At 41.2% G+C, this 27,153-nt stretch overlaps 1 protein-coding gene across 3 annotated transcripts in view; it reads right to left on the bottom strand.

The window, feature by feature from the left end:
• Positions 1-251: 251 nt before the first annotated feature.
• Positions 252-27,153, bottom strand: part of arhgef40 (Rho guanine nucleotide exchange factor (GEF) 40) — a 46,166-nt gene continuing 19,264 nt past the window's right edge. For all 3 annotated transcript variants that reach the window (XM_031304363.2, XM_031304364.2, XM_035994355.1), the window contains 19 exons: positions 26,323-26,416; positions 26,109-26,195; positions 25,010-25,126; positions 24,207-24,305; positions 23,933-24,084; positions 22,622-22,760; positions 20,970-21,089; positions 19,180-19,371; positions 18,566-19,078; positions 18,014-18,438; positions 17,325-17,574; positions 16,552-16,641; positions 14,337-14,543; positions 12,248-12,427; positions 11,690-11,870; positions 9,006-9,116; positions 5,576-5,685; positions 1,804-1,847; positions 252-1,551 (listed from right to left, as the gene is read on the bottom strand). In XM_031304363.2, coding sequence (XP_031160223.2) covers positions 1,821-1,847; positions 5,576-5,685; positions 9,006-9,116; positions 11,690-11,870; positions 12,248-12,427; positions 14,337-14,543; positions 16,552-16,641; positions 17,325-17,574; positions 18,014-18,438; positions 18,566-19,078; positions 19,180-19,371; positions 20,970-21,089; positions 22,622-22,760; positions 23,933-24,084; positions 24,207-24,305; positions 25,010-25,126; positions 26,109-26,195; positions 26,323-26,416 — 3,094 coding nt within the window. In that variant the 3' untranslated portion in view covers positions 252-1,551; positions 1,804-1,820. The remainder of the gene's footprint in view (positions 1,552-1,803; positions 1,848-5,575; positions 5,686-9,005; positions 9,117-11,689; positions 11,871-12,247; positions 12,428-14,336; positions 14,544-16,551; positions 16,642-17,324; positions 17,575-18,013; positions 18,439-18,565; positions 19,079-19,179; positions 19,372-20,969; positions 21,090-22,621; positions 22,761-23,932; positions 24,085-24,206; positions 24,306-25,009; positions 25,127-26,108; positions 26,196-26,322; positions 26,417-27,153) is intronic.

The raw sequence follows: 27,153 nt of genomic DNA, 5'->3' as shown, positions 1-27,153 counted from the left end.
AAGACTATATGAGACAAGCAGTAATATAGTCAAAGATATTTGACTTTTCTCTTAAATAAAAGCATGTCTATCAACGTTACGCCTGGCCCTTGATGTCACACTCCTGATCTTAAGCAATCCCCTGACATCACAATGGCAATCGGCTTAAGAGACATCACTAAAATTCACAAGCAGAAGCTAAAAAGGAACATTTGGGGGCATCTAGGTTGTTGGTCAAATGAAAAAAAAGTTCCCTACAGTAGAAGTCAGAGTTGAGTAAATTGTCTCTTTAAGAATAATAACATGTAGTTCATGTCTTCTGGGCCGCAAGCACAAAAACCAGCAAAACCAGAATATAGCACATCAAACATATCCACCTTTCTCCATTTTATGGAGACCAGGAAAGCTCAGACTAAATGTTACAATAATACCTCTTTTACACACATCAACATTGCACAGACACCCATTATTTATACCTTTGGCATACAGAATATGGAACTTATATCAAAATAATAGTTTTAAATTCATTATCAGTACGTATAAGGCACCAAGAAGCTCATGTTGCTAACATAAGTTATACTTTAAAGAAGGCTAAATAAGTCCTTGCCATTGTTAATGCAACATCATTAGCTTAAACAAACATATGGATATGATCCTGTAAGATGTTCCTGTTCAATATCAAGGCAATGCTTACTGTGTGTGATCAGATGTAACCTTGCCTGATGTTGATTTAGCCGCTGTACCAGGCTCTAAAACAGCCACAGTGACTGTGTGTGTGAGCATGTGGATGTGAATAGAGCTCCACTGTCTTATAACAATAAGAATGACTGCATGTGTTGGACACTGTGTGTATTTGTGTGTATGTGTGTGCATGCTCACACCACCCCTGCCTCATTTACATAGATGCAATCACACCTAGCCTATGCCACACATTTTTACACAGGCAGGGGGAAAAAAAGCCTACAGTACTCCATTCAGCGTTGTTTAAATGACAAAGTACATAATACATTCTAAATCTGCAATCCTACAGTGGATTTACGCCCCACATATTACTTCCTGTTTATTGTCAAATGCTGGAGCATGTGATGCGTACAGTCAGCCAGCCAGCCGGGCAGTCAGTGGTTCAGACCAAGTGGTTTGGCCTAGTGGGGAGCCGCGGGGCAGACAATGGCCGCACTGTGTGGCTGAAGTGCCTTTGGTGTCAATGACTTTGCCAGCAACTGAGACTGGCAGATCCAAAATGGCGGAGCGCAGAGAGCCCTGCTGGTGCTTGTCATGGTTTAAACAGGGCAGTTTTGATCCTTTTTTGGAGGCAGCTTTTCTTTTCTTTTTTTGGGGGGGGGGGGGGGTTAAAATGTGGGGAACGCAGTGCAGCTCTGCTCCGGCTAATCAGCTGGCATTTTATTTGTTTTAAGTAGGGGAAGAGGGGGAAAGGGAAGGTTAGCAAGCATGTAAGAGAAGTTCAAATAGAGTCTGAGGGTCTCTCTTTTGTCTTCTTGCTCCTCGAAGTCCAGTTTGGCTTGCCCAGAGGTGGAATAGAGATGTTTAAATCTTCAGTCCAGGGTCCAGTTTCTGATTGGAAAAAGTTACCGGAAGAGACACAAAGAAATTAAACATAACATTTCTATATTTTTTTTGTTGTTGCATGGATCGTAAGCATTCCTCAGGATATGTTTTCTGATTTCTTTAAGTAGAAAAAGACTCGACAAAACGTGTATAATCAGAAAGTAAGCGATGCTGTGACATTGTGACATGAGCAGGATCATAAAGAGAGCAACAACAGAGAGGAAGAGAGGAAGAAAAGATGAAAGTAATGTAACTTACTCTTATTGAGATGACAGTTACACGGCTGTAGAGGGAGACTGACTCTGAGGAGGAATAAAGACAAACAGAAACAGTCACATTTTTGTATTCTGCACTAAAGTGTGTGTGTGTGTGTGTGTGTGTGTGTGTGTGTGTGTGTGTGTGTGTGTGTGTGTGCGCGTGCATGCCATAGCGTGCACGTACGTGGGCGCAAGCGGCAATCCTCCCTCTGTTGTTGAATATGTGCGTATCACTGTCTGTGTGTTTGCCCTATCGGTTTGGGCTGCGTGTGTCCGTCTGTCTGTCAATCTGTTCCCAGCGCAGTCTGTTTGCCAATCTGTCATATTCTGTTTGCTAGATAAGGAGATTGAGAGTGTGTGTGTGTGTGTGTGTGTGTGTGTGTGTGTGTGTGTGTCTGTGTGTGTGTGTGTTGTGTGCGCGCGCAGAGCAAATTCGTTTAAACTTTACCATGGAGATGGCAGAGAGGTACTGCTGTTTCTTTACAGCTAAGAGGATGCATACTCCTGTCTACACTTTACTAACATATAGAAATGCTTTTGCCATTTGAAGGACACCTTTTTATCACCTCATTGAAACTATAGCAGAATGACTCCACTAATCTCAGACGTAGGTTACATTCAAATGGCTGAAATTCCACAGCAGCTGAGGGACATTTAAGTTTTCCATTTTGCACAAATAAACATATTTTTTCATGTGTAATATATAAACCATGAGAAAAGAGGAAATATTGATAGTGCGGGTAAAAATTGTAAAAACCCAAATGGGCTTTTGAATGCACTCATCCATCTAAAGAAGAACCATGCATGAAGATCAGGCAAATTACTGATTAGAAAATGACACATTTCAACGATTTCTAATTGCAACGCCTCCATTTCGAGTCCAGCCGGGAACCTTTGCACGCCATCCATATTTTCTCTCCCCTAGATCCTTGTCCATTCCTCCTTACTGTCCGCTATCGAACGGAGGTTAACATTCTTGAAAGAATACTTGCAGAGGCGGATGATCTACTAACCGTTTTTGCATTTTCCTACCTTGATTAGACAGCAGTGGTAGAGAAATGAAAGGAAATGAGAGAGAGAGAGAGAGAGAGCGAGCGAGAGAGAGAGAGAGAAAACAGAACGATTTAAACCGGGGATGTTGTGGATCATGGTCAGCGTTTTAACCCCTAACCCACAGGGACGCACCCTGCTAAGTGTTTTTGGGGTTTGGTGCTGTCATAAAACAACCTACACACAACCCACTTTTTCACATATTCACCAAGAAAACAAAAGCACACAGATTCAAACCAATGTAAAAAATGGACATGCAGAAACACAAAGTGAAGTGTGACACAGAAGAAAATAAAATCACTAAGTAGTGGTCCCGACTTGCCCCAAATCCTGACAACAACACATAATGCTGCTACATTACTGACTGAAAGTTGAGTAAAGTTGAAAGTGAAAGTTAATCTTTATGCTTTGTTTTTCTCACTCCGTGTCATCAGCGTAACTCTTTCTAATTTTGCTTAGTTTTAGACAGGTTGGGAATGGCTGTCGTTTACCGCTCCAGAGCAGTTGTTCCGCATTCCGAGCTTGAGATGATCATTCATGTTTTTTTATCATCCCCGGCTTGATTACTGCAACTCCGTTTTCACCTTTCTCAGCAAGTCGTCCCAGGACCGTCTACAACTGGTCCAGAACTCTGCTGCAAGGCTGTTGACCAGGTCCAGCAGGTTGTCGCACATCACTCCTTTTTTATACTCATTACAATGGCTTCTGATCAAGTTCAGTTCTTGTTCTGACTTATAAAGCTTTGCATGTTCAGGCACCTGTTTAGATCTCTGACCTGCTCCATCCGTACACTACTAACAGGTCCCTCAGGCCTTTTAACCAGGGATTACTGGTGGTTCCATGCACTCGCTTAAAGGTCCAGTGTGTAACGTGTTTAGTTGTTCGTTATCAAAATCTGTGTTGCCCGTTCACAAATTTGTCCTTTTTCATGAATATTTACCACCACCATCAATTCCAAGTATTCCTTTTTGCTTGAAATTTTACATTTGCATTTGCATGAACTGGGGTAGACGCTCCATATTCATGCGCCATCTTGAAATACGTTAGCCAGTAAGGGACATACAGGACATACTGCTCCGCCTTTCGCGTTTTCGACCCACGGGCCAGGCTGGGCCGACATTTTACGCCGCTATCCTCGGGCCGGGCCCTTAAACAAGCATTAGTGTTTTTTTAATCATTAGCTTGTTAGCCTTATTCGGTGGGGAGCAAGCTATGTCTCTCCAGCTTCTCCCGTAGCTCTGGGTGTATGTCCTGCACTGACTTGAGTGTGAGGTAAACTGTGCTACATCACGTCTCCCCCCCTCTGCAGCGCTATTGTCGGCCAATTACGTGATCGAGACAAGAAAGTCCCCTATATGGTTCCAGGGCTTTGATTATGTTGCTGCCTTAAACTGTTACCCACACTATTCGGCTGAGGGAGCTAGGGTCGAGGTATTTTTTACATTTCTTCATTCGGATCCATTTGCGATCCATTCCATTCTGAATAAACAAACAGCGCAGTTTACATGCTTCGTCCTTGTTGCATTATTCATTAAGATAATTCTAAATAGATTTCTGTAGTTCAAACAACTCGGAATTGTAGTTGAGAACGTCACTTATAACGGCCCACGTATTAAAAAATTGTGGGGCGGGCTCATAATTACAGTTAATGTGTCGGGCCAGGCCGGACTCGGACACAACATGCACGGGCTCGGGTAGGGTCGGGCTTAATTTTTTGGGCCCGATCTAAGCTCTACTTTGAACTGCGTGGCGCAAGAGAGGTGATTGCGATATATGATCTCAACGCTAGATGGGAGAAATTCCTACACATTGGACCTTTAAAAACTAAAGATGACCGTTCCTTTGAAGCGGAGACTCCAAACCTGTGGAACGACCTTCCTATTGTCTTACGTTCTGCAGTCTCTGTTGAAGCTTTTAAAAAGCAGCTGTTTAAATTCGCTTTTGACTCATGTTTGTAACTTTGGGTTTTAGGTTTTAATCGTTTAAATGATTTTCATTGGTCTTTCAATTCTTTTTTCCTTGCTTATTTTCTGTTGGAACTTACTGCATCTTTACAGATGTTTATCATGTGAAGTTTGTGACTTTGTCTGTAAAAGGTGCTATATCAAATAAACATATTATTAATATTAGTAGTATTAGTATTATTATTCTGTTGTGGCTACTGTTCATACATGCAGCCCTTCATAAGCCCCGCTCCACCCCAGCATCCACCTGTAGGCTCTTATTCTACGTTCCCCTACAAGGGACAGTAATATCATCAAAAATCAGAGCCTTGATGCCAAATATCAATGCTGTACATATTCTACATTCACATAATAAAATCCACTCTATGTGAGTTGGCTGGCTGAACTGATCCCAGTGACAACCAGTGCATGGTTTGAAAGAATGCTGTACTCATTAGCAGTCTCAAGGCTTGACTTTGACCATGTTCAGTGTTGCAAATTCTGTCCGGGTAGTTCCCGGTCCTTTAGAAAGTCATATAAGGGACTTTTTGGAAAAATGCAGGTTCCTAAAAAAAAAAAAAAAATCCTGGAAAACCTTCTGATATTTTGAAAAGAGCCTGTGGTTCCACTTCACATTCCTCACATTTTGAATCTATATTTAACCATGGTGAAGTGTTTGAGTCATTACAGCAAATAAAACAAACATAAAAAAAAACGTTTTCATCCGCTTTGCAGTCACTGGATTGTGTGTTACTGTATGTGGGTACACTGTGACCCCACCTGGGAGTAACTTGTTGATCCGGAGCTTCTCCTGGGGTCCCTTCCAGACGCCGGGGATCCCCCCTCCTTCTGACTGCCGACAGAGGAGGAGTCTGAGCAGCTACTGTGGACTAAGAGAGAGAGAGAGTGAGAGAGAGAGAGAGAGAGAGAGAGGTGGTTATAGGTTAACAGATAGCACCAAAATACAGTATATCTAGCAGGTTTTAGACACTTAAAATATGTATTTTTCTCTCTTTTTGCTCCAGGTAGTGGATCAAATATCAAATAATGATATCATCCTGCATTCAGGCTTGATTTGCATGCATGGATTCTTTGCCATTTACATTAGGCGTTGTGTGTATATGTACTTTAATAATGCAAACAAATCAGTGTCTTGAAATGGAACTGGGTTTAGGAGAGGCTGGGTGTGGGAGAGACAAAGAGAGAGGAGTCAGAGAGAAAAGGCTTTTTTTTTTCATCCTGTTCAATGAATTTCTAACAGCGTTCTGTCCCAGAGGACAATTCATGCATTGAAATCCTGAGCTGCTGCACTCAATGAGACACCTGGTGAGCAGTATGGGCATTACACCGAGCAATGAATGGAAAAAAATCACTTTGGCTCTCAGGCAACAGTGGCCTTCGGGCGACTGGATGGTGGGTCTGGAATCTGAAGAATTATATTTCAATTTGTGTGTTTTCATTTCACTTTTATCACTGTGGGCAGGATCTCGTTTCTTAAAGGGGAACTCCACCCTCACATATGTTGGAATATGAATCTATAGCATCAATATGTGATGCGAGTTCCAGGAGTTGTTTTGTGACAAAGATCATACTTTCCTTCAACCTGCCTCCCGTGGTTCTATCTCAGTTGGTAATTCCCTCGTTTTCCAGGTGGAGTTCTGATTATACTTTGACTATTACTGTTGTGAACCTGTTGCTGATTATGTGTTTAGGTGGAGAGTGTGCTAGTGTTGCTAAGTATTGTAGTAGGAGCAAGATCATTTTTCAGTATCTCTTACTCATTTTTCCTGAACTTCTCTTAATTCATATGGCTGCCTGAACATTGAACCCATGTTTAGACTGATGTCTGATTTCTGTAATCAAACTGCATTGTAGCTACTCATTGGATAGCTCAGTATTTGGCCAGTTATGTACAGGAATAGGAATGGGCGACATGGTCAAAATCCTTATTACATTACTATTAAAGAAGCACTATTTTTGAACAATGAATTCAATGTAAATACTCAAGTACAGTACAGTCTGGGATACTTGTACTTTACTAAATGTTATGCTACTTTATACTTTTATTTTTGATACTTTAAGTACATTTGCTAATATTCTTTATTTTATTTTTTATTCAGGACTTTTACTTTGTAATTCAGTATTTTTCATTTTCGTATACTTCTACAATACTAGAGAAAATAAAGGTGCTCCACAAAGACTTTTAATAAAGTATGGAATCCCTTTCTTAACCATATTAAAGAGAAAATCAAATTACTCGCTGTTCCATGAAAAGTAAAATGTCAGAATTAGCCATGCTCGCTGCTCCCTGCAAGTTTATTTAATTTTCACAATTACATATCAGATAGCTTACTATTTTTTTCTATCTTGTCTTTTTATTTATTTATTTTGGATTTTTTTTTTTATGTTATTGTATGTTGTCTTATTATCACTATGTTCCATTATGTTTTTCTTGTCTGTTTTTTTGTGTACATAATATGTCACTAAATATATCTTACAGTATTGTACTACTTGTTAAAAATAACAATAAATAAATAAAATGACATTCACGCTCCCCAGAGGATGAATCCTACAAAAACCCTACAGTTCCATCACTAATATATACCATATTAAGAAAAATACAAGAACTGCAATGTAAATCTGCAATAGTTATTTAAACAGTGCACCACTGTCAGTACCAGGTTTTTTTTTTGTGGTTATGGATACAGGAAGCGCAACAAAGCCACAGTTTAAGGGAGACACAGGACTGAAGATTGTGATGGGATTTTATCACAGCACAAGTAAAAGGTGCTTTTCAACAGAGCTACATATTCTCTGCAGGCATGTCAGAGCTCTTCAAAATTTCTCAGTGTGAGTCAAATATCAAAAATTCATAGAATAGCCCGAGGGCGCCAGATTGAAAAAAACATGTACCGCGTTATTACATTGTCACATGACGAGAAACACCCAGGACCCGTTTTGTTTCCCGTCTGTAATCTCAGGGCCATGGCACTCTCAGCTCGGAAAGCAAATTTGAACAATCCAGTAACCCGTTCTGGTCACATAAAACATGAACGACTTTGGGAAGCCACAGTTTGAACTGAAAAATGGTTTAGACTTTCTGTATTTGTAAGGTGAGAAGAGAAACTGCAGGGTTTCAAATTAAGACTCCACACTGAACTGCTATTTGATGTTTATTACTCACCTTTTCCCAAAACATGAGCACATTCTCTGTAAGATTAAGTGTTCAGTTTTTAGTGATCTACCTGTAGATACCAGTTCATTTCAATTCTTTGATGCAAATGCTTTTCTCCCTGTGCAGCTCCCCTAAGAGCACAGTGTTCCTAGTACCTGCAGCATCCCACACGTACAGAACAAGTGTTGCAGATGTATTCCCTTTTGAGCTAGTCTCGCATTGCCAGAACTTCCTCCACAGCGCTGCGGAGGAGGGTCTGGCTAGTCCACACAGCATTCAGGGGTGGGAGAAAAACGTGCTGTGGTTTATTGGCTTTTCTTTAAACCAATGACAATCGTCTTGGCGGGGTGCTAGGCACCGAGCGGAACCACGGTGCCGCTGCAAAATAGCCTCGGGAAGGAACTTGTTTTGGTGGAACGTGTACATTCAAAATAAGGCTGGGCGATATGGAGGAAATAAAATATCACGATATTTTTAACCAAATACCTCGATATCGATACCGCAACGATATTATAGTGTTGGCTATTGGTGCTTTCACAAAATATTTACACAATGAGATTTGTGATAAATAATCATCAGTAATGTGGACATAATGACTATGTGGGTAAAGGCAAATAATAGAACAGTTACAACAGTCTGGTAAGTTCAGAAAATGACATCACTTTACTGTAATGTAGCCTTTAAAACCAGGAAAAGACAACACTTATGCCATATTACGATATTATGATATCCAAAATCTAAGACGATATCTAGTCTCATATCACGATATTGATATAATATCGATATATTGCCCAGCTCTAGTTCAAAAGTTGTTTTAGTCATGCAACAGAAAACTCAGATTGGACAGATAGTCTAGCTAGCTGTCTGGATTTACCTTGCAGAGATCTGAAGAGCGGTTAACCATAGTCCTCATAAATTGACTAGATTTTAAAATTACAACACAAAGAAAGCGGAAGGTAATTGGACATCCGGCGGAAGTTCCGGCAGAACAAGCAATCGCACAACGTCGTGGATATAGACTTCTTTTGAGCCTACCTCGGTCATTGAGACTGTAGATGGAGTCCAGTTCTGAGCCTTGAGTTCCTGTCGCGTCCAGCAGCAGCTTACTGGAAATTCCCATGCAGAGTGACTCCTTCAGACACAACTCTGGAAGATTAAGGAAGAGAAATTGTAAAAAATAAAATAAAAAACAGAACAGAAAACAAAATACTTTCATACAGAAATCACATAATGTACTCAACTGCATTTGCAAGATGTTCTTATGTAAAGCACATTGCAGTAAAACGACTGAATATTTTTATTTTTTAAGGGACTACGACTGGTGTAACAGGGTAAGGGAAGAACTTGGTCTATCAATGAAAACACAGTTTGTTTATGGTTTAGAAACATGGGAACAATGCTGTTTGATCACTAAGTTAACAGCGCCTAAAGTGTGTCAGCCCCTTTTTTTTAATGCCAGCTGCAAAGCATTTTATCAAGTGTGATACTGTAATCTGAACCAATTACAGGAAGCGATCCTGAGACACAAGGTTTTATGGATATGAGGAGGTGGATATGTGACATGTGATAGCCAGCAGTGCTTGGGAAGCTGGACATAAATAAATAAGCAACAATCAAACAGCAGATTGGACTGGTGCTGATAGTGTTCTCTACTCATAGAAAAGTAGAGAAGCCAGATAAAGTTACACAGAGAGGAATCAGAATTGTGAGTCCATGTCCAAAAAAACTGAAAGATTCCAGACTAAAATGACCTCCTGCACATGTTTTTGGGCCATAATTTCAGATGTCCACAATGTTCTGATTCAGGATGAAAAATGGGTAAGTGGCCCACACCCTAACTTTGCATTGGACTGGCCACTTGTTCAGAATGTTTTCCTGCATTACACTCAGTGTATGCTGGGATTGTGTCTGGGGATTTAATGAGATACAAGATCAAGACAATGCTACTGTATGAGTGACAAAATTATGGACAATTTGAAAACAAAATGTTGCAAAGTCCATTTATCATTACATTTGAGTTGACAACTTACTTTAGGAGTGTTTTTATTCCATTCTTTCTTTTTTCTTGTCAAAACCTGGCGCCTACATTACCCACAATGCAACTCGAACGCTGACAGTTTAGCCGGAGCTTCGAGTGTGTTATGCTAGTAGCGGCTAATGTAGCCTTGCGCTTCTAGCCTCAAGCGAAATGAGTTAGGCCAAGTTACGTCACTAGAAGCAACTTATCAGGCTTTATGAAACTTTTTTACATGTGCAGTAGTACTCCCCAAGTTGCTCTTTCTGTTTATAATCTGAACACTTTCGGTTGATTAAAGGTCCCATATTGTAAAAAGTGAGTGGCTTGTTTATTTATAAAGTGGATCTAGGTGTTATATAAATACTAGGGCTGTCAAAATAACGCGTTCATTTTGATTAATTAATCTGAGAAAAAATAACGCGTTAAAAAAAATAATGCAGATTAATCCATTCCATATTGACGTTTGACCCGGAGCCGTTCTAGCCACCATTGGACTGTAAAATGAAGGAGGGAGACGAGAATGTGCTGCCTGGATCATTAATTTGCACATTTACTTGTAAAAATCTTCTTCCTGAATAGGGATGGATACCAAAATCTGGTGCCACTGATATGTCTGCACTTCTCTCTGATGCTCTGAAACAGACGATACAGGCAACACAAACACCGCTGCACGTGACGCTAATTAACACTATACTCAACAGCAGCTAACGTTAGCCTACCGCTAGCTAGTAGCTGGATTAAAAAGGGTTAAAATGCTGACAGCTAACACTAAACGGTGTAAAGTTTGACTGTGTTTTACTGTAGAGGATTCAACACCGGGATGTAACAATCTGCAGCTGCCGTTGTCGGAAAAACAGCGCAGACGGTGCGTTCAATGAAACTGGTAAACTACAGCCTCGTGGTGCATTCAAAGTTATTGTTAAGGGGATGTCCTTTTCCCATCTGGTGGTTGTTTTTGTCGTTCAACAGCAATTTACTAGTGAAATAGGTTATTGTTATAGTTATTACATTATTATTAAATCATTTAATTTTGACCATATGGCCTAGCAATAAACAAGCCGTTCTTTAATGTCGCCGACTGTTGTTTAGTACCCTTCTTTTTTTTTCTTTTTCTTTTTTTTTTTACTTTCTTAAAAAGTATTGGTTCAGGCACCGTTAATTATGTATGCGATTAATTTCGATTAATTAATCACAGAGTATGTGATTAATTAGATAACATTTTTTAATCGATTGACAGCCCTAATAAATACTGTGAAAGTATCAAAACGCTCAATCCAGCAAGAAATGCACACAGCCCGTATTCAAAAACTGTGCCTTTAAACGAGCCGTGAGGACTTCCGTACGGTTGTGATGTCACAACTATACTATATATAGGTAGAAAGTGCTGCTACAGTGCCATTACAGTCATTCCCCGGTTGCAATGACGGGGCAGAGACTCCGAGAGCGCAGATGCTGAAGACCCGTAAACACTGACCAATCAGAGCACACTTTTTTTTAAGAGTGGAGCTTAAAGAGACAGGATCTAAAACAGAGCGTTTCAGATACAGTATACAGGTACATTCAGACAGACAGTATGAGTATACAATAATGTGTATTTTAAACAGCACGTAAATATACATGTTCTAGTAGAAACCCAAAATACAAGGATGAATCTGAAAATGAGCATGATATGGGACCTCTGAGGTCAAAGGTCAGACTGTACCTGTGTTGTTGATGGCGTGGGTCCACAGCAGATGGGCAATGTCATGAGTCCAGGCTGCCTTGTCTTCCCTGTCCTTGGCTTGCAGCGTGATGCAGTCTCTGGTTCGAGGAGCCTGTCGGACCCAAACTTCGAACTTCACTCCCTCCCCACCCACGCTCTGAGTCAGACCCATCTCACTGGTCTGCAGGGAGAAGAGGATAAACATATACAGTCAAGAGGACTGAGAAAAAATAGAAGGAAAGAGAGAGGTCAAAACTGTCTAAGGACTAAAATAATTGGATTAAAAGAGTCAAATTTAAAGCTAAATAAAGTGAAATTTTAACTAATTAAACTTCTTAGCTTGCCTTCAATTTGATCTAGGTACAGAAGGAGGTTTTTCCTCAAAACTCTTCAAACAGAAGGAAATGATTATGTGTGTGTGTGTGTGTGTGTGTGTGTGTGTGTGTGTGTGTGTGTGTGTGTGTGTGTGTGTGAAATACAGAGGGGAAAGAGAAAGCGAGTTAACAGTGTGTGTGTGTGTGTGTGTGTGTGCGTGCGTGCTTGAGGTGTGTACTGTACCTTGATGCTGTGTTTGTAGCTGTAGGCGGTGCGTCCCGGGCTAGGGCTCTTCTGTTTGGTGAAGATTATGACATGCTGGTAGAGGAAAGCGTTTCTCACGCCCGCCCGCTTCCTGCGAGCCCCCCCGCACACCATCAGCTCGCCCTGCCGTACCAGCTCGCCGCGCTCCGCCACTGGGATCTGAAATCACACATAAAACACACACACACACACACACACACACACACACACACACACACACACACACACACACACACACACACACACACGTTAGGATGCACTTATCTTGGCCTGAGGCCCAGGCCCAGGGCTTTAATCTGCAAAAGATACCATCTTAATGTATATCTTAAGAGGCCATTTAGCCTTGACTTGAGTTTTAAATCATGTTTTTTTTTTTTTCTTGCCAGTGGGTTGAAATTTTTAACTTTTTTTCCGATCCAGTTTCATTTTATTATCTCGAAGCAAGAAACAAAATATAGAAAAAAAGGCAGATTCTTAAAACAAACTGCTTCGGAAACAAGTGAATAATCTCAGACTCTTTGGAACATTTTAAAGGGCCAGTGCGCACACATTTTGTTGCTCCGTAGCTCAAAAATAAATAACTGTGTTAAATCTGAAAGTCTTCACGGGGTTATTAACTCATTTTAGGCTTTCAAAAAAAGTCACTTTCTTGCCTGTTCACTTTTTCCGAGCAAATTCTCTCCTTAACCTACTCAAAATTTCGATTTGGAGTTGAGAGACATTTCTGCTATACAAAGACTGAAAAGCCTTATTCTTGAGTCAATAAAGAAAAGGACAAAGCAGTATCATAATTACAGTGCCTTGCATGGTGACATACTGAATTCCCTCTTCACAAGGATGCTTCTGTCTCTTGGATCTTTGCTCTAATTGGCCAGCTGACTCACATCTTTTGTGAAAATGGGACTTTATTGTTCATGTCAATTACCGGGTCAAAGGACTTTGTGATGTTGTTGCAACTCCTAACAGAGGCAGATAGCGGTTGATAAAAGTCCAATCTTACGTAACGCTCCTTAAGGACTCAGTACTAGACTTACAAACAGGGCGACATAAGCGATACATAGGGTGAACATTTTCTCAACCGTAAGTGCTCTGCCAATAAAATTAAAAGAACTAATAATATACCAGCAACCTGTCACGCAGAGCCGTTATTTTTAAACCTCTAGAGATGTGTGTCATGATATAACTGATGCTTCACTCACATTATGAACACCCACATACACACCCACCCATACACACACCTGCACTTACGTTTTTTTTTTTTTCACTTGGAGAGCTTTTGCAGCATGATTTGAAGTAGCTCAATGGGAGTGTTTGTGCTGCTGTAATCTCCCCTTGCTTGAAAGGGGGAGGAGAGAATAGTTGTGTGTGGGTGGGTGGGTGGGGGGGGGGCTAGCTCTGAATGATTCTGCTGTGTCAGAAGAGCACAGCATGGGGCAAATGGATGTGCTGTTTTCTAGGGTTAAACGTTTTTTTTTAGAGGCTAGGTTTTTCTTTTTTATCCAATCCATAATAACTGCAAGAGTTGAAGTGTATTCCTAGTTGTCGATAAAAATTCCACCTTCCCCCCCCCCCACATTCTTTTCTTTTATTTGCTGCGTTCCTCTATTTGTGTTCTGAGCAGGAGACAATTTCATTATTTTATTTGTTTTAAATTTCCTGGATTTTACATCCGCACACACTCATGCAAAGGTATAGTTATCACTGTGGTTCACAATGAACCTTGTCTTATGATGAGCAAACGTACCTAACATCTTCCAGTAGTAGAAAGAAATTGGAGAAAATGCAAATGAGCTCCTGGCTATGCACTTGGAGTCAAGTACATTTTAAACATACTGTACATAACCTAAAAAGCATTTGTACTTTTTATATTCTAATAAATACTAATAAACTCCCTTTTTTAACATACAAAAAACAGTATATAATTAACTCAAGCAATAAAAACCTTCAAAATTCTATCTCTTCCAACTGCCTGACCTCATCAGGATGAGTTAGTTTCTTTCCCTCTGAGAAAAGAAAGTGGGACTTGATTTACAGTTGCACAGTCATAAACTGGGACAGGCATTCTCACCGGACATCCGACGATGAGGTCACTGGCCCTGAGGTCCTCGCCATGCTGTTGGGCGTGTCTCAGGATGGAGAGGGCGGAGTCAGAGGCGGGGTTTATCCCTCCCAGCTCCTCTAAGGCCTCGCAGTACTGCTCCAGCCTCTGAGTGGGAGCCTGAAGACAGTGAGGGAAGGACAGGGGGGAGAGGGGGGAGGCTGGGGGGAGTTTGGACTGCAGGACAGGGAAGAGAAGAGGGGAGTTGTAGGAAAAGGAAAAGTTACACTGAGTTGTCTCTTATGGTGTCCCAACATCATATTCAGACTATAAGATAACCTTATACAGCACAAAACAATTACCCCACAGTGCAACCTAAAAGGTAGTTTACGATATATGCTCACAAACCTACATTTATTTACCATAATGCATTGCACAGGCAGAGAAAACGGACAGAGGTCAGATGAGAGAAAATGTTTGATTTTTGCCATGTAGTCTTGCTTTGCCAGACTTTCCTCCACAGCGCTTCGGAGGAGGGTCTGGCAAGTCTAACACACTATATAGGGGTCAATTTTTTAAAATGTCCCATGTGTAAATGAAGAAAATGTGCATGTGTAAGTAAGTTATCTCATCTGAAACACATATTATAATGTGTAATGGCAATGTAAAAGCTGTGAAAGTTTTGTTTTGGGCCTTTTTGTCAGTTTTTTTTCAGTTAGAAATAATACTATTTACATTAGAAGATTGTTATTTCACAACATAAATAATAAAACATTACACATCACAATGTATAATGTTGTAAAAAAAGAAAAATCTATGTAAAGAAAAAAGAAAAAACAAAATCAACAAACCAAAATCACTCTATTTGTGGTGAAAATCTCATTTGGTCTGCTACAATTACCACATGAGACGTGTGTAATCAGGATCATTATTGTTTTGGCCAATATATCTTCAAATAACTTGATTTTTCACTCATTATTGGTCGAAAAAGCACAAACCCAGTACAAACATAAAGACATCTCAATCTGTTTCTTTCCTAGTGAAATCCCATTGTCCTTCTTGGTTTCCGCTGATCCCAGAAACCACGTGTGTCTTCATCCTCATAACAATCATCACCACCATCCCCAAAATGATCGCCATCATCACGTCCATCACGATAACCGTAAACCCTCATGCAGCCATAATCCACAATGTTTTTAAAGCTGCTGTGGAATGTGACTTGAATTCACACCGCCTCCTGCTGGTGGTTTCTTAGAAATGCTCCTTTATTAAACACTTGACAACTTGAATAAGATCTTAAGCACTGTGATCTTTCCTTGTAAAGTCTTCTTAGTAATCTTACGATGCCCTCGATGTATTAGTTTAAGTTAATTGTAGCTTGCAAGCTCAAATTACTTTCTCTATAATCCGCCTTTAATTAGCTTTTCTAGTGTACATTAAACATGTGATTAGCTTTACTATATACAGCTCATTTTTAATTGCAGCAACCGTTGAATAAAGCAACTTTAATTGCTTTGTGCTTGTGATGTGAGCAAAAATGACTCATAATGAGGTTCTCACATTGTGGTTTAACAGATTTTCTAAAAAAGAAGCTAAACCAAATAAAAATGCTATGACCCTGACACTCTTATTATGTGTAGATTCAGGAATGTGTGATCAACAGTGAGAAAACAGGGCACTTTTTTTAAGGTAAGACACTACAGGCACATTTCACCCTGAAACTTTCCCAGTTGATTACTTACAAATATGCGTATGATGCATTATCTATTTAAAAACAAAAGTGGGCTAATTTGCATAGATTTTCAGAACAGAAATCTAAACATTGGATAAAGCCAGGTTCAAAATTCTTGTTTCATTTGGTTGGCATGTTAGAGTCATAGGTTGTTTGGATATCTCTTTTTATCACTCCATACATCTAAAAATCTAATTTTGCTTCATTTTTAGGTATAATATGTTCTATACTCCGGCTATGGATGATATATGAACCAACCCCTCTGTAAAAAACCTTCGGAATATAGATAGGAATACAAATTAGCCCAAAATCTCAAAATTGACACATTAAAAACTGTGTTTTTGCCTGCCGTGTCTGGGCTTAACTTGAGTTGACAGTAGAAAAGCAGGGAGGAAAAGCTTCTTAAACTCAGATTCAAACACTTCTGCTGAAATCTCTGTGTGCACAATAAGTTGGATGTTTTAGAGATTCAAGGATTTAATTGGAGCGCAGCTAAATGATGATGACTCTTACCTTAAAGAAGTCGGCAGCCTGTGTGACCAGCGGAGAGTCCAGTTCTGGTTTGCTCCTGATGTAGTGGGAGTACTGCAGGAACTGCTCCCGCTGTGTGAGAAAAAGATGTGGACAAATAAAACATAAAGGAGAGAATGTAGGGGAAGTTTTGTAAAGACAAAGTTCTTTTTTATTGCCTTTAATCTGATCAATCAATTGAAGAAGCAAATTATAACTATACTGCAAATTATAACTATACTGTTTTGAAAAGTGCTCATCTGAACTTTTATTTGGATAAATTCTGGTAAATGTAAAGTCACAATCACATCCTTTTATAAAACAATATATGATACTATCACAGCTTTATGTACCACAAAAGTGATTTTGCCACAACATTTTCTGATGCACAAGAAGTGAGGCTTCCAACTGCCATGTTAACATGAATTTTAACACAAATTTTATTTTTAATAAGGGGATTTCTTGTAAGACTACAAATCAATCGTTTAAAGATTTTTTTTTTAACAATGTTCATCTTATACTTTGTTAGTTTTGATAATACTTTCTAAATAGCAGTACATTAAAAAATTAAGAAGGCTCTGCAATGCACAGGTATTCAACCTGGCGGTCAGGACCACCCAAGGATAAATCTGAAGGGCCACAAGATTCTTATACAGGAGATCTGTGCAACCTGTGATGAGGGGTTGCATGTCACACGTCTGGGTTCCAGTAGCTGATAGTGATGGCTAAAACAACATAAATAAAGCCCAGATTTGTACCTACATTCCTGAACTTACATATTTGCTGAAGCAGTCCTGTTGCAACAAGCTCTGCACAAGAGCGCCCTCCATGGCAGGGAGTAGGTTCTGCGAGTGAAAGGTACTGAGGCTGGCCCAGTTGGGGAAGAGGGTGTCTGCCTTCCCCCTGATGGAGGCCGGGGTGTCTGAGAGCTCCAGTAAGGGGAGGTATGTCTCTTCTACCCCCTTCAGGACGGCCACATACTGCCTCTCTGAACTCAGCATCCTACACCAGAGCAGGTACAGCTTACTGCGGGAGAAAGAGAGAAGCAAAGAAATGATTAAGGAGTGCAAGAAAATGGCAAAAAAAAAAAAAAAAGCGCAAACAACCGTGGGAGAAAGAGGAGAAGCGGGAAGGGAAGAGAAAGTGGGAGTGACGATAGCAATAAGCAATGGCCAGAGATCAAACAGTTAGTAATGAACAAATGATCTGAGATTGCATGCTGACTGATAACATCGTTCTGAAACAGACTTCAGCTGGACTTAAATGGTCCCAACAAGGATGAATCACTTCTCCCTTTTATATTAGCCTGGCCTGTTGTTAATGTAATTTATGATGTTGGTCTTGTTTTGGAGCTCTCAGCCAACTTTTCTCATATTCAAGTTCCCACACAGAAAAATACACACAAGGAGGACTTTATATAGAAATAAAAAAAGGGGGAAAAGAAGGAAAAATGTCACAAACACACCTCTGTGCAGTTGATCCGGCCCTATCTGTCCCTGTCTCCCTCTCAGTCCTCCCTAGCAGCACGTGTTGCCGTGGCGACCCCGTGTGGTCCACCACCTCCTTGCTGCTGACCTCCACTCCTCGAATTACCCCCCCTCCTCCTCCTCCTCCTCCTCCTCCTCCTCCTCCTCCTCCTCCTCCTCCTCCTCCGCCCCATCCAGGGATGGCTGCAGCCATGCTAGTGGCTGCAGCCATGCTAGTGGCAATCACTGGGTCAGCTGCCGTCCGTCTCCCCAGCCAGGACATGGGGGAGTTACGGCTCGCCCCACCCACCGGGGACTCAGGTTTAGGGGCAGCCGTGCCTCTGCGGGGAGCCAGAAGAGCCTGGAGGTCAAAGCTTGGGTGGCGCTTCCTGGGGGGCTTGGGAGGGAGCAGGGCCTCCGTGGGCTGAAAGTTGAGGGACATGGTTGAATTTCTTAAAGGACTACTCATTTCCTGTAAATTTGGCCCTTAACATGACTAGAGGATGAGCAGACACAACAGATAATCAATCCAAAATGAAGCACAAACTCACACTCTTCTTTGCCGGATTCAGAAGGTTCTGCAGGAACTTCCCTCCTCCAGCTCCGCCTGCTCCGCCTCCCCCTGCTCCCTCTTTCTTATTCCCTTTCTCCTCTCCTATCTTCAGCGTGGAGCAGGTCTGCGGCCTGAACAGCGATGCCAGAGATCCCCAGGACTGCAGCCCCCCCTCGCCTCCTCCAGCTCCCAGTCCCCAGTCGCCCTCTGCCTCAGAACCCATCAGGTCCCACAGGCTGCTGGCAGACGGCGTCTTTGGCCTCCCCTGGCCTTGATTCTGGGCCCTGTCAGGCTGGAGGAAGCGAGGTTTAACCTGCGCTACGGTCCGCTGGTAGCGCTCTACCGTCTGGGTCCAGAGATCCAGGAGCGCCCCGCCGCCCAGCTCTATGGCTAAGGAACGAGCGTCCTGGAAACGGGACGGGGGGATCGGGGGGAGAGAGGCGAGAGGGCAGGTGGAAGAAGAGGAAGAAGGGGAGGAGGTGGAGAAGACTACCTCACACCACTGGGTGGCCTGCACATGAGACAGGAAAGAAAAGATGACTCTTATTTGCCCTTCAATGACTGATCATAACTTCCTGTGTGCATAACGGATGGCTTCCTTTGCTGCGTTACCTCGGTCAGTGTGGACAGCAGCCTCTGTGTGTTATCCAGGGTGGTCCAGCAGTCAGACAGACAGTGGGACATGTCTCTCAGTTTCTCCCTGACCGGAGGAAGTCGGATCTGGACGTCACTTAGGCCTGCCCAGTCCAACTCGCACCAGCCCTCCAAATTGCTGAGCACTGACAGAGTCTCGCTGTGCAGCTCCTAAAGGATTCAGGGAGATCCACTGTGAGGTCTTTGCCTGGAAAAACCCTAAAGTGTTTACTGTAGAGGCTTGACAAGATACATTTTGGAAATCATGAATGGAATAATAGCTGCTTCTGCTGGGAACATGCCCACAACACTTCTACATTAGTCTGTATCCACAAGAATGACCCAAATATACCACTGAACAGCAAAGGGGGCTCAAAACACATCTGTTTACATTTGACATTTTTAGCTATTAACTCCTCTAAGACATTGGAGCAGCTCCATATAGAGAGCAAATTCTTTTTCCAGAAGGGATAAAAACACGTTTAAAATCACACAGACATCTAAAAAACTACAAAAAAATCAATCTAGAACATAATGAACATAACCTTGCTTTTTAGTATGTTGTGCAATACACTTCCTTTGTCTAAACAGGGATGGTAAACAAAAAAACAAAGCAAGTTCATATTGTTGTTTATGTAATATTTCCAGTTAAATCCTATGCATCATTTGCTAAAGAGCATCCAATTACGGGAATTACGGGATAATGGTAAAAGCTAAAACGAGTAACAGTAGCGCAAGTAGGGACTCAGTAATATCAGTTATACATCAATATCTATCTAAAATGTGCAAATATCAACTAATGGGGTTTTTCCACTACGTGGTACCTGCTCGACTCGCCTCGATTCTACTCGCCTTTTTTGGTTTTCCATTATGAAAAAAAGTCCCTGGTACCTGCCAACAGGTAATATCACCTCAGTCGAGGTTCCAAGCGAGCTGAGGCAATACCAAAAGGTGACGTGAAAACCTGCATACTACTGATTGGTCAGAGAGAGAATCGTCACTAATCACTGTGTCATCATTGCTAGCGACAGACGGGGGTGTCCTGAACAATCCCGCCATTTTTAAATAGTTTAGCCAGCGGTGGTTTTTTTGCTGCCTCCAGCTTCTTTTGAAACAGAATTTGTCTTCTGGCTGTGGCAACAGCACACATTCGACGTTCTGTGTGTGTGTGTGTGTGTTGGGTTAGGTCGTGGCAGTTTCCTGCGGTGTCGCTATGACGACCAGCCACGCTCGCCTCACGCATGAGGCAGTACTAAATCTGCAATGCAACGGGGCACCGCGGCCGAGTCGAGCCGAGCCGAGTCTAGCAGGTACCATGTAGTGGAAAAACACCATAACAGTAGCCTGCACCAAGTGTGACACCTAGTGGTAATATTCAGTACATCGGTCCGGTCCGGTGTTTTGCTTTAATATCAAACCGGTTTGAAAGTGTGTACAACGACCCAACCTTTAGTTTTATGTCATTTTATACTCTTAAAAATTATTCTGATGGGATTACTTTTTTTATGGAGAGACAATCCTGGTGAAAATTGGTGCAGTCTATGTTTCTACATGTCATTCTTGATTCTACCACCAAATGGCGCCAAAGTCAGGGACTTTTGAAATCCTACACATTGTGGCTTTAATTTCAAGAATCACGCTGTGATTGTGAGCAAAGTACATTGAAATAGTATACTCTCTCACATACTGTGTGTTATGTATACAAACGTATGTTTGCCGTACAAAAGGTTTTTAACAAATACTGTACCGAGAAATAGAGCAACACTCACATTGGCTGTTTCTCTGAATGTCTTGAATTTCTGCTGTTTGAGCGAGAGTCTGCTGAGAGACAGAGGAGGATCCTTGTAGTCTTCCAGCTGTGACTGTACTTGCTCAATCTCCTTATCACACTGGGGTATAAGAGAGATAGGGAGAGAGGGGTGAGAGGAGGACACAGGGCATTCACTCTACATGGAGGACAAACAGAGAGACAAGGGAAGTGAAACACTGCAGAGGAGTGGAGGATTTTATATGAAGCGGAAAAGATATAGGGGTGAGTAAGTAAGTAAGTAAAATTTATTTTTACAGCACATTTAAAAACAGCTCGCACTGACCAAAGTGCTGTACATAGTGCATTAACCGTAGAGAGAGAAGATGGTCATCACATCCTTTTTTTTACCCAGTATACTGTGTTGCATTGTACATGTTGTATCTGTCTTGTTGTGGTGTGGGTGAGCAAGACAAAGGAGTAGAATAATAAGGAGCATATCTTAGAGAAAACACAAAACAGCAAATCAGGGAGTTTCCATCCAATCCCTGGTGGGAACAGTAGAGAGGAGGGAGGACGGGCAAAGTTAAAGCAGTGAAAATCCTACAACCAACGGCGTAACTTTGGGTTCAACATTGGGGGGGGGGGGGGGGGGGGCTGCGTGGCATGAGCGTGTGAGCTGCGTGGCGTGTACATTTTTATTTCGGCTCCCATGTTAACAGGTTAGAGCTTACACACTGCCTGTGTGACACGCACGTCTCAGGTGTGGCTCGAGCCACGCCGAAAACGTGTGCATGCTAGAAATAGAACCGACAACCGACGCCTATTTTTCACGCGACATGCAAGCGTGTTGGAAGCGTTTCCAGGCAAACTAGAATAGGAAAAGCTGTTTATATGTCATTTTGACACAAATACATATTAATAAATAACATTTTGATGTTTGAAATGCTCTAGGTTTTGACGTAAATGCAGATATAAATGTAATAAAAAAAAAATAATAATAATTATCGACTTTCAAATATTGCATCTGTCAATACAGAACGAAATATTCTGTATTTTGCCGTCAATTCTGCCGACGTTGTCTTTGCTGTAATGAAATCAGTCTATATTTATATTTAACATGAAGTATACTACTGCTCGAGTGCAGTAAATCAATGGGAAACATACATGTGTACAGACAAGGCTAGCAGCAGCAGCGCCGTGTCACGTTTCTGGTGTGTAAAGACAGAAAAATCCACGCAGCCGCCACGCAGCTGACACGCAACAGAAACGCCACGCTCACGCCACGCAGCCAACTTGGAAAAAAGAGACAAAAAGCTCGAAAAAATTTTAGAAAAAAAATTTGAAAAAAATACATAAAATGTTGAGAAGAAAAAAACTTGTAAAAAGAGACGAAAACCTCGGAAAAAATGTCAAAAAAACTGACAAATGTCAGAAAAAACGTGGAAAAATTGAATAAAAGCGCCAAAAACGTATTAAAAAAGAGCCCAGTCCTGATTATTGGGAGGGTTGTAACCCCACCACCCCCCCTGTAAATTACGCCTATGCCCACAACGGCTGGTTTTTACAATAGTTTCTTTCACGAGATTCAGGAGACGTGAGAGCTGGCGGCAAAACACTCTACTAGGTTTGTGAAATGAGAACAAAACCACACTCGTCCTCCCTCAGGCATACCTTCTCCAGTTTGTCCACCAGTCCCGCTAGTCGTCCCAGAGCTTCCAGGTCCCGACCTCTCTGGTTGGACAATCGGACGAGTCGATGGAGGGCGTCATCCACGCTGTCGTAGAGTTTAGAGGTTGCTGCAAGAGCAGCCCTGATGGGACAAAAGTTTTGTTTTTTTTTAAAACTCACCAAGCAATCACTCATGAGCAAGAGCGAGTTTTTTCTTTATTTCTATTCTAATTCTAAAATCAGTGAGAATTTCTCATCGCCAACAGTTTGGGCTGGTAGAAATGATGTTATTATGAAAAACAAGAACGCCTTGCAGACCAACTGTCAAGCAAAAAAAGGATTCAGCAATCAGCCTATGCTTGTATTTGGCCTCATTTGTGTGCAGACTGAGCCAAAACTCATTACTGGATGAGAACAACAGCTACAACTACAGCAGTCTTTAGATCATCTTTAAGCTCTAGTCGGGCACAAACAAGCTGCATCGCTCTGTCCTCCATTTGATGTTTAGTTCACATTCCTTTTCTCCTCCGGCTGGTTTTCATTTTTTGGCTGAAAACAAAACAACTCTGTTTTCACGATGCAGAGTATTTTTAACCTATGACAACAACAACAAAATCCCTCAATCAAATACAAGAACTGGAAAAGGCAAAGGACATGCAGATCCCTTCCCTGCCCCTCGGGACCAAGCTGCTTGTGTACATTGTGTCTGCACTTCTGAGTATTTGCCCAATTTGAATAGTTTTGTTTGTCATGACATCTTTGTATTTAAAATAGTCCTACTTTAATAGGCCTGTGTCTAATGTATATTCTAGCAGTATACAGTCTCATTAGCATCATAACAAGAGGAAGTATATGCAGATACACACGTTGCTACTCTAAATAATGTGTAGCGTATAGTGTAGACTTCTAATCTTTTAATACAGTATAACAGTGCATATACTGAATAATATTATACACTTTATTTCACTTATTTTCATGATATTGATCAATTCCTTGTTTGGAGATACATTCACTGACTGTGGTAATTTTCAGTGTTATAAAAGAAATGCAAAAAGGAGACAAAAAAAGAAAATATGACAACAGAAGGGACCACAAAAGCACCATATTTCTAGTACAATATAAGAAACTAGAAAATTCTGTTAGAAATTCTGACAGTGTGCCTACTACTTGGTGCACATCCGAATAACACTGGCTAACATTAAATCTGCTGTTTGACACGGCCTACAGTAAAGAGGCTCCATAATAGGAGGAGAAACTCTATTCAAACTTGATATTGCTATTGCACCACATCGGCACACTGAATAAGGCTTCTACCTGCAGTCTGGTGACTTCTGTGCCAGTCCAGTTGCACTATTGGTCAGTCCCGCGAGCCAGGCCCCGCCCCTTTGCTGTGGTTCAGTTAAGCGCTGGTCGGCCAGGACGCTCGCCATCAGCTGTCTGTGTTTGTCGATGCTCAGAGGAACAGCCTGAAGAAGAACAGTGTGCTTTTTATTGTGTCTGTGGAGAATTCTCCGTCAGCCACGTAACAATGTCATGTCATCAAATCACTGATACACTGAAAAAAGCACGCCATGTTAAACGTCTGTACCTTGATGTTGTCTGGCATTGGCTCAGTGTCCATAGACTGCAGTGCTTCTCCGAGGAGTGCGAGGGCACTCTCACAACGCTCTGTCAGACTCTCTAGACTCTGAAGAGGGAGGAAAAGTAGGAGTGGAATGATTGACTTTGAGATTAGCATTTTACTTGTTCCATCAGATTAAGACAAGACACAAATAGTAAGTAAAGCAGACACAGGTTAGTTTATAAAATTGCATTGAATGCCTTCTTTCTTTTCTTTCCATGAGAGAGGTCAGAGAAAGTGCAGAGGACAGGGAAATGTTTTCGTCTGTTTGGATAAAGCAACATAAACTGTCTGGGGGAAAGCCATTAAGAACCCTTAAGCTTCTTCTCAGACCTACTTTGCATGATTTATCCTCCACACCCAGTTCATCAGGAATCTTTAAAATCATCGACCACCACCGAACAATCGCTCTTTCCAACCAACATCCTCTTATCTGTCATTCCTCTTCTCCAAACGTCTCCTTCTCCCACTCTACTCCCTCACCTTCGTGGTAATATTTTAAACTTGAGGTACACAAAACTCGCAATAACGCAGTAATGACAACTTGTAATGTGCTAGAACAGAAAAATGAAACAAATTGCAGATGTTCACACTACAATTGACACTGGTATGAAGTCTCCAGCTGTGATACTGCATATTGAAAGCTGCTCTTGAGCTGTATATATCTATATGAGACTCAGACTGTGAGGCTGCAACAAGCACTCTGTGTTAGAATGGTCTAAATTCATACAAATAAAATAAAAAACAGACAAACAGCAGCAGATTCTCACTAGTCTGAAGGCCAGCCAGTCTGAGTGACAGTGGGTGAAGTCTCCGTCCATCTCTTTGGGCAGCTGTTGCTTGTCAACATATTGCTGAAGGACCCCTGTTCCTCGCACCATGTGGATCTGGACAGCACAGGAGAGGATAAGAGAAGATAAGGGCAGGAAAAGAAAAGTCCAGCAACAAACGGTAGAGAAAAGGAATGTTTAAAAAATAGAGATATTTTTTTAAAAAGTTGACCAAAAATGCAACTTATGAGAAGATCGTGCTGTAGCCTTGAGCAAATAAACTCTTATCTAAGAGCTTTAGTCTTTGAAATATATATATATATAAGATGTTTATATTCTGCATTCATGGCAACAGATTAACACTCTCCCTTCCTGATTCGAGGGCCTATTTTCAGCTTCCTTAAAACGAAAACATTTGTTAATATATCAGCAGGAATAAAAATTATTACAACCAAACAACAAAATGGACTGAGGAATGTGCACTGCAGCTCCAACAGCTGTTAACATATTTTGGGGCAGTGTTTCCCTTTAACATGCAAAGTTTTTATAAAGCTGCCAAGTTGAAATACAAACCACATGGCAAGTTTTCTCATGCGTGTGTAAGAAAGATCTCTGCTGATCAATGCAAAGCAATGAGCTGAATTGAGCTGTAAAATAAGAGCTATTTGCAAACTCTATGTGATTCAAGCCCAACTTGAATGCGTGATCCAGCTAAGTGCATTTGACATTCATCACATTTTAGCAAGGGATGAAAACAAAGCATGGAGTATGAAATGTTATTCGCTTTTGAATATTTAGCATTTCATATGTGAGCAGTTATCCCTGCTGTTATGATGGCCAATGGAGATTTAGGAACATTTTGCTAATGTTTGCACACTTTATCATTGTGGTTTTAACATCTTTTTATTATTACTTATTAAGTTTCTTGTGGGTGTGCTACCTGTGTTTTAAAGCTTAGATGTAAAAGAAATAAAACTAACTGAACCAACTCTATGTCGTGTGTGTGTGTGTGTGTGTGTGTGTGTGTGTGTGTGTGTGTGTGTGTGTGTGTGTGTGTGTTGGATCATAAACTATAAACATGTGATTCGCATGAGGTCACCTCTGCTCCTTCTACATTATGAGAAAGGGACTCCTGCTGCTCTTCCACCAAAACCAGAACAGATCCAAGGCCGCCAGGAACCAACACCTGGAACACACAAAAACACACTCAGAAACACGTGTTTGAGCTACTTCATCACATCTGCAGGCAAATTAGAGCAACACAAGCAAACATTTAGCTCATTTGGCTAAACAACATTTCTTTTCTGTCTCACCTGGAACAATTTAAGAGCAGAGAGGCCGAGGGTGGAGGGTGGAGAGCGTCTGCAGTCCATTAATACTGTGAGACCTTTTTCTTTGGCTGCAGGCCTGATGAGGATGGATGAAGAGATGAGGGGTGAATGAAGGGTTTAAACAGGAGCAGTAGTTAATAAAGAAGATTTTTTTAAATGAGACACCTGCAATGTTAAAAAATAAATGTCTACTCTTCAGAAATGAAATCATAAGATGTATACCAATTATAGTACTTTCTAGGGAACAGTTAGGGGGTTATCTATATTGAACATAAATTAAACTTTATATAATGTATTCCCACACTTGCTGTGAGCAACAGATGACTGGATATTGTGCTAGGAAAACGGGCAAGCTCAAAGAAGTTTGTTAAATTGACTTTGAATCAGTTTGTCATGTTTTTCCCACTTTCTTGCACATGCTGCGTATTCTTAGCTCCACCTTTTGCTGCATTTGGCAAAGTCAGCAAATACCAAGTCAAGTCAAACATAATTATGAAGCACCTTTGGGCCGAATAGCTTTGTAAATGAGCGGCATGACAAGAAACAAGTGGCACAAGGCCAAATATAAACATCAGAGAACTAGCTATTCATAGATTTTAAGATATGCAAGTACAGACATGTTTTTTTTAGAGAGTGTGAAAGCAGAGGGTAAATCAGAGACAACAGTTTATGGTTTGAAATGGGATAATGTGCATTGTAAGGTGTGCTAAATTCAAAAGCCTTAATTCCCTGGTGATAAATAGAAACCTATCGTGAAGGGATGTCTGAAACAAACTATTGAACTACTACTATACTGAAATATATCTCTGGATT

This window comes from Sander lucioperca, chromosome 17 (genome assembly GCF_008315115.2).
Source record: "Sander lucioperca isolate FBNREF2018 chromosome 17, SLUC_FBN_1.2, whole genome shotgun sequence".
Classification (NCBI taxonomy): Eukaryota; Metazoa; Chordata; class Actinopteri; order Perciformes; family Percidae; genus Sander; species Sander lucioperca.
This window is presented reverse-complemented; position numbering and strand designations above follow the sequence as displayed.